This window comes from Mustela putorius, unplaced genomic scaffold, assembly GCF_011764305.1.
Source record: "Mustela putorius furo isolate JIRA1106 unplaced genomic scaffold, ASM1176430v1.1 tig00003962_pilon_pilon_pilon, whole genome shotgun sequence".
Classification (NCBI taxonomy): domain Eukaryota; kingdom Metazoa; phylum Chordata; class Mammalia; order Carnivora; family Mustelidae; genus Mustela; species Mustela putorius.
The window spans coordinates 15,648,705-15,656,706 of record NW_025422106.1 but is presented as its reverse complement, the minus strand read 5'-3'; the positions used below and the strand labels follow the sequence as shown (position 1 = coordinate 15,656,706).

General features: G+C 47.0%; 1 protein-coding gene across 4 annotated transcripts in view; it reads left to right on the top strand.

The window, feature by feature from the left end:
* The window catches only part of HNF1B (HNF1 homeobox B), a 51,370-nt gene that overhangs the window by 31,730 nt on the left and 11,638 nt on the right, over nucleotides 1-8,002 (top strand). For 2 of the 4 annotated variants that reach the window (XM_004747153.3, XM_004747151.3), the window contains exon 6: nucleotides 4,404-4,536. In XM_004747153.3, coding sequence (XP_004747210.1) covers nucleotides 4,404-4,536 — 133 coding nt within the window. Of the gene's footprint in view, nucleotides 1-4,400; nucleotides 4,537-8,002 lie in introns of all 4 variants that reach the window. The other 2 variants (XM_004747152.3, XM_004747150.3) reach the window with 1 other exon arrangement.

Below are 8,002 nucleotides of genomic sequence, written 5' to 3'. Positions count from 1 at the left end.
CCGGTAAGGGCAGGAAATGGAAAACTTTATTCTTTGGGTCACGCTCTGTGTTTCTGTGGGGGAGGAGCTGCTGGTTCCCAGCTTCCACGCTCAAGGCGGAGCTGCACACACTCCCTCAAGGTGTCTGACCCAGAGGCAGGTGGGGGCTGGAGCGGTGGGGGGGCGTAGGGGGGACGGGGACGGGGAGCAGATGTCATTTCAGACCTTGACGTGTGTGCACTGTGTAGGCAACACAGGAATGGTGAGTCACAGGTGACTGAGTCCCCAGCTCCCTGGAGGGAAAAACAGTGTGTAGTTTCCAAGGGGAGGGGTAGCCTGGGTTGTGGTCTGTGCAGACGCCCTGCTCTCCCCTGTAGCAGTCTGTGCAAATGAGAGAGGCACAGGCAAGTTTCTGTGAGTCTCTTGGAGACCCAAACAGGTTAGGGGTAAGGATCGCCCAAGCTGCTCTGGAGAAGGGGGGCTTATGGGAGACATAGCCCACGAAACCCTCCAGGTCTCCGCTCCTCTTGCTTGAAGGCCCTTGGGGTTTCCCTTCAGACCCTCCGGCTCTTTCTCCTCAGAGACAAGTGGCCTCATCCCAAGCCGGGGCTGCTGCAGACAGGCGTTTTGCTTCCTGTTCTGCTCCCCTAATGGGCAGCATATTACTGGATTGATGATTGACCAAGAGAGCACACCTCAACGTTAGCAAACACCTGGAAGCTTGTTTGTGGGGACCAGCTTTCTGCTAGTCTCCAACACCCTGGCTTACATGTTATGTCACTATTACTGGATGCCCAAATGCAAGAATCTGTTTTCTGTTAATATATAACAGGTCCATCCCAGAATGTGGTCCACCAAGGCAGGAGTGGAATATGGTTAAAAATAACGCAGGCAAGGGAACCTATGTGTCCACATCCTGGGCTCAGTTGTTTATCAGTGATAGGATGGAAGTTGCTTAACTTCCGCTTCCTCGTCTGTAACATGGGGGTTAATCATGCCTGCCTCGTGGGATTGGTGTGAGGATGGCTTGTAGTGCGGCGGTTCTTTGGGTAAGCCCCAGGCGAGGAGTGGCAGTCTCTTGTGTACTGACGTTCACTAGGATGTGAATTCAAAATCTTCCCCCAGGGATCAGTTTTGGAAATATTGCTGGTCCACGTGAGCTTTCCTTTGCACTGTCTGTTCCCTCTCCTGAACCCAAGGGCATAGGCAAAAAGCTGGCCAGATTTAGGGTTGCAGTTTGTGTGTGTTGAACATTGTGGTTTGTTTGTTTTTTTAAGCACCTACTGGGGGGCACCTGGGGGGCTCAGTTGGTTAAGTGTCCGATTCTTGGTTTCAGCTCAAGTCATGATCTTGGGGTCGTGGGATCGAGCCCTGTGTCGGGCTCTGTGCTCACACAGAGTCTGCTTGCCCTCCACTTTTCCTCTGACTCATGCTTTCTCTTTCTCAAATAAATAAATAAAAATCTTAAACAAACAAGCACATACTGGGGCTTCTGGCTGGCTCAGTCGGTAGAACATGTGCTCTTGATCTTGGGGTCATGAGTTTGAGCCCCACATTGGGCATGGAGTTTACTTAATAATAATAATAATAATAATTAAAACACACATACTGGATACTTTCCCAGTATCAAAGCTCAGGCCTTAGAGGCAGATGGCCTGCTTTCAACACCAACATGACTTGAGCACATTTCTGAACTTCTCTCAACCTCTGTTTCCATGTCTGCAATGTAGGGGTAATAACACCAACCTTGTAGGTTGTACACAGTAAAGCACTTAGTGTAGGCGAACTGCAAATGGCAGCATTCATGTAATTCAGACACAGCGAATTATCATGTAAGAATCATGAAGGCAGCTCCTGGCTTCCTTCAGTTCCAGAGGCAAGTAGAAAATACTGGTTGCGTTTTAGAGTGGGAAGGAACTTGACCAAGGTTACCCAAAAATAGTAAGTGGAAGGAATTTGAACTCGAGCAAAACTGAGTGTGAATTCTGGCTTCCTCACTGACTAGTCAAGTGACGCAGAGCTGGTATGTCCACTGTTGGGAGGATCAGTCTTAATTGGTAACGTAGGGGCAGTGGTGAGAATGCCCTCCTTACTTGTGTCATTATCTGTTGAGGACAATCAGTGCAAGCACCTGACAGACTCTAAAGCCATGGTTGGCATCTGTGTTTCTCTTTCACCATTAAAATCAAACATTGAAATGGCAGAGATTACTGTCACTTCATTGACTTTCTCCAAAGGACTACGTTACCCAAAGGAAGTCTAAAGGCAGGTTACTGATTTCTTTTCTTTTCTTTTAATGACTCTGACATTTTGAAAAACAAGCCCAGTGAACAGGCTGGTTCTCTCTTGTTTGATGTGGTCAGAATTCCTTCTTGGTCACGTGACCCCCCCCCAAACTGGCTCCAACCCCAACTGACTTCTTGATGCCCATTTTTAAAAAAACACAAACAAACCCGTTTGGTTTTTTTCTTTCTTTCTTTTTCAAATTAACCTTGGAAGCTATTGGGTTGACCAGAAGGTCAGGGCAGGAGATAGTGTCTTACCCAGGTGCTGGTATGAGACCTATCGTTTGACAAACTCCAGAAGAAGGGCAACAGGACTACTCAGACATGATTGTATATACTCTAACCCTAAAGTATCTCCAAGTAGTCCTGATACCATCAAGAACATCTAGAGTAGTTCAGAATGTCAGGAGACATCTCTCTCCCTTATTTTTCCCTCCCCCCTCTCTTTTCTTTCTTTCTTTCTAAGACTTTATTTTTAAGCAATCTCTGTACCCAGTGTGGGGTTCGAACTTAAAACCCCAAGATCAAGAGTCACATGCTCTACCGACTGAGCCAGCCAGGTGCCCCGAGACATCCTTTCTTAAAAATAATTTTAGAAATTATTAAAACTATAAATAGTAAACTAGTTTGTCACCAAAAAAAAGCAAATTATGTGCTTGTGTGCATCTGAAGGTGTGTGTGTGTGTGTGTGTGTGTGTGTGTAAAATTGATAAATTCTTATAATTAGTGGGGAACCTTTGGAAGCATTTTGGAAAACATCAGAATCAAAACAAGCACATTTATGACAGTTGTTTAATACTGTTTAGAAAGTTCTAACCAATGCAATAAGACCTGTACACATATTAGTACTAGCAAGGAAGAGATCCTATCAGCACGTGGGCTTGTGATGCCTTCATACCTTGGAAAAGTGAGGAAAATCAATAAGGAAAAGACACTATAAGGAATAAATAAAAGTATTTGATCCCAGTGAAAGGTTGCAAAGTGGCCATGTGCGTAGTAAACATATTAAAATTAGTAGCTGTCTCTTGCTCATCTGTCATTAAAATATAATGCTGCCACAGAATGGGGGCCCCTGGGGCCCAGGGCTTATCATTTAGTAGCTTTGTCATTAAGATAGCAGCTCCTTGACCAAAAAAATAAAAATTGTTCATGGATAGTGGAGATTCAGAAAAGGTAGAGAAGCACAATGATGGCTGATCTCCCCCAACCCTTAGTAGTAATGGCAGGAGCGGGGTAAGGAGAGGTCCTCTGTAAAAGGTAAGGACTTGACTTCCAGAGTCAGGCAGACCTGGGTTTGAATACCACTTACTTGCTGGGTTATTAGATCTTAGGCAACCTACGTATCTCCTCTGTGAAACAGTGATATATCTACCTGATACCATATCTACCTGATACAGATCTACCATGAAGTTTCTGCCTCACGGAACCACAGTGAAGTTTGTCTGTTAACATATGAGTGGTACTTAGTGGAGTCTGTAATGGTGAGAGCTTTCCTTCTGCCTAGTCCTTAATCCACTCTCACTCGGGCAGATTTAAGTCATTACTTTCAGCAATCACATGTCTTTAGCACCAGTAAGAGAGATGGCATGGAGCAGAACAGAGGATACTTCCAAATTGAGCAAGCCACAGTCCCATAATACCCAGGAGCAGAAGAATCCCTAAGGCAGGCAGGTAACTCAAAGTAGTCAATAGACAGAAGCACCATAAGGGTCGGGTTGTGTGTTTTGCTTTTTGGTCTTTAGCACCTAGAATTGTGCCTGCGCCTCAGTGGATGCTACGTAATTGTTGAATGAATGAATTAATGAATGAGTGTGTATGAGTGAGTGAATGAATGAAAGAGTGTGTGAGTAAGTGAATGAGTGAGTGAATGAATGTGTGTGAGTGAATGAATGAAAGAGTGAGTGAGTAAGTGAATGAATGTGTGTGAGTGAATGAATGAAAGTGTGTGAGTAAGTGAATGAGTGAGTGAATGAATGAGTGATGAATGAGAGTGTGGGTGAATGAATGAGAGTGTGGGTGAACGAATGAATGAGTGGGTGAATTAGCTGTCCCGAGGACTTACTGAGCCATGTCATTTTGGATACTGGTCTTTGCAGTCCCGGTCCCACTCACCTTGCTTTTGTTTCTTCTCTCTAGCAGATCTCCGTCTCCGGAGGTGGTTTGCCCCCTGTCAGCACCTTGACGAATATCCACAGCCTGTCCCACCATAATCCCCAGCAATCTCAGAACCTCATCATGACCCCCCTCTCCGGAGTCATGGCCATTGCACAAAGTAAGCTCCGTTCTTGGTCACAAAACCTAGGGGGAAGGGAGAAGAAGGGTGGGAAGTAAATCAATCTTATTTTTTAAAAAGGTTTATAAAAAGCTCCCTTCAAACTCACCCACTGCTTGTCGATTTTGATTCTGCTTATGTTTAGTTCCTTATCTCTCTCCTCAACAATATTTGGACTGTTTAACCTAAAGAAAGAGGAACAATGGAGTCACACTGAATCTGGGTCATGGCTCACCAGCTGTGCATCCTGGGGCAAATCATTAACCTTAATGAGGCTCAGTTTCCTCATCTGTAAAATGGGTTGCTGAGGTGATCCAATAACAGTGCATAGAGACATGCTTGTAAATCTGCAAAGTGTGAGTATGTAATATTAGAGCTTGTACTTTTGTCTCGTGTTCATTTCTACTTGTAAGGATGTGGTAGATGTTCCAGGAAGTGATGTTGATGTTTCTTTTTGCCGGCGAAGATGGAGCAATGATGGGCTTCCTTCTAAACAGGGAATTTGGTGTGGTCATGGGACAGCTCTTTGGCCAGTGGTGAAAATACAGTGAAAACTCCCAAGGGAAACTGTAGGAACATCTCTGATCCTTCAAGGAGAAACATACCGGAAGATGGGGCATGGATCTGGTCCTTCCAGCTCTAAGAGGCTCTTGTTCTACAAGGAACCTCTAGCCCCTCAGGGATGGGCCAGATCAGGGCATGCTGCTCTCAGAATTCTAATGCTGATGAGTAGTCAGTTTGTTTCCGTCTTCCATCATGGCAGCACGGGCCAAGTCATCACCCTGACCCTGGGAAGTCTTCCTGAGAAGTCTCGGGAGAGATCGAATGGTGCATTGCTCTCCTTCTCTCTGCTGATATCACCCCCTTGTCCTTGTGGCTTCCCTGTATCGAGTGCCTGCACTTCTTTACTTTGTTCCTGCTTTTTCCTCCTCTCTCTCTCTCCTCTCTAAGTCAGCTCTAGCCAAGGTGGCTACTCAGATCACTTCTGCAGAGAGTGGCTCATGTGCTGTTGGAAGGTAGAACTGGGCTAGACCTACAGCAGGTATGCAGCTTTACTGAGCATGTCCTCAGCTGCTCAGGAATTGAAATAGCAAATGCAGTTGTTTTGTTTTTGTTTTTTGTTTTTGCAGAGAGAAATGGGACTAGAGAAGCTATTAGAGGACTGACAAAATAAAAAATTTTTAAACTCACTGCCTTTTCATAGAAATGTGGTAACCATACTAACAGCAGGAGTTGAGAGTGAGCTAGGATACCTAAAACCAGCTTGCTTGCCTTCTAGAAGATTTGGTTAAAAGACCCATGTCTAAGCTCTTTTTATCACCTCTTTATTTCCACAACCGAAAAGATACACAAACCATTCCACTTTACCTTGTTTCCTCGCACATCAAGCTTCAGCTGACACACAACCCTTAATATTTTTTCAGGCACTCTCTGAACTAAAATTTTCCCGGAAGCTATTCCATATTTTTTCAGCTTTGTTCCTCCTGATTTCTTCCACCCAGACTTCTCTGCCACCTTGCTGTATCCTTAATCTGCAGAGAATACATTGGCCTTGGAAGTGTGTTCATGGTGCATGTGCAGGTGTGTGCTTGGACTTGGTGGGGGGTATGAAGAATGGCGAGGACCCCAGAAAACGTGGCTGAAACTCGTGGTCCTAGCCAGTGGAGTGACAGGCCGAAGACTTGCTTGCAGGTGTCCTTCTGTGGCTAGCTCTTGTCCCATTGAGTCTGAGGGTCCTGCCCCAGGCAGAAGTGGTAACAAAGTACTTGGTTGGCATTGCCAACCCCTCATTCTCTATTCATCCACTGGATGGACAACATGCTTCTCAGGCAGGAACCAGTGCCCAGAAAACAGGTGAAAAGGCCAAGAGTCACACTCCGTGGGAGCTAGAATGACATCAGTGGCTCTCGATCCTGGAATTGAGGCACACAGCAGGATCACAGACTGTGTTGAAAATAAGATTCCTGGGCCTCACCTCTGAAGGCTCTGACTCATGAAGTCCTGGGTGAGGCAGAGGAATGTATATTTCTTAAAGAGCTCCCCCAGATGATTCTAAAGCACAGGCAGGTTTTAGAACCGTGCCCTCAAATGTCATCCACTCCCATCAGGGAAATTGGCTCTTCTGGGCAGAGATTTCCCAAAAGAGCAGCAGTAATAAGCCTGGGAGGGTAGAAGTCCGTGGGGCCTCCCAGGAGACCCCAGGGGAAGGTAGGAGAGGGAAACAGGATCTATTAGGATATCAGGTGAGACTGGGGCTTGGGTACCTGAGCCTCTAGGGAATGGGAGATAGTGCTAGTCTGTATGGGATCAGAGGACCCGGCCCCAGCTCCCCTCCCCAGAAGACCCAGGAGGGGGCTTATTCTCCCTTCACTTCTGCTCAGGGGTCCTCGCCTTTTAGGTTTCTGATAACAGTATCAGCTAAAGCCCTGAGTAAGCACCAGCTGAGGTCTTCTTGCTATCTCCACAGAGGACTTCCCACACACCCGCTTCTAGAACCTTCTCCATTTCAGGAAAGGCCCTCTAGGTGTCGCTTCCACACTTGCCTGAAAGAGACCTTTGTTCTGGATTTTCTTCTTCATCCCATCCTGCCCTCCGTTTCACAGAAAGCGAGCTCAAAGGAACATTGGCAGCCCCGGGAAAGAGGTTGGGGTATCTTGCCCCGATCCTCTCATCCCCACTCCCACCCTGGCTTGGCTGTCTGCTCCAGATTCCCGCCCAGGGAGTACATGGAGTGGGGGTGGGGCTTGGGAGTGGACCAGGGACCCAGTCTCTGCAGCGCTGGCCCCGGTTCTGAAGAGGATATAGACACAGAACAGGACCACAGAGGCCTGACCCCTCCAGAGCAGAAAGATGGCAAGAGACCCTATAAACGGCCAGCCTTTAACTTACAACTTCCTCTTCCCACTACCTGGACCTTTTGAAGCCATAAGCTCTGTGCCGCCAGATAAAATCCGTCCACTTCATAGATGGGCTGAGGTCTGGTATTTCCCCCCTCTCTGCTACAGTCAAGAGAAGGAGCATCTGACCTCTGCCGGGGTCTTTGCACCGGTTCGCTAAATGATGGTCTTCTGGCTTCGTATTCCTAGGACAGTGCAGGTTGTTGTTGTTGGTGGTGGTGGTGGTTTTTCGGTTTTGGTTGGTTTTTTTAATCAAAATGTGAGTTCCTGAACACTCCTGCCCTCTGCTGGGCAGACAAGTCTGGGTAGTAACATGTGCCTTTGAGTGGCTGCACTAAGCTGCCTGAGCTCAGGGCACCCAGGTAGGCCTCTCTCAAGAGTCAGGTCTGGAGGGAGCAGGCCAGTTAGAGGCCGCCTTCCCAGGGTCCTGGCAACCTCAAGAGAGCCAAGTTAGGGAGGATGACTCTCAGGCCTCAAATCTGTATAAGCCCAATTCCATCCACACACAGCTCACTGGAATGTGAGGGAGCAAGTCAGTCTCTCCAAGCCTTAGTTTCTTTGTCTGCAGA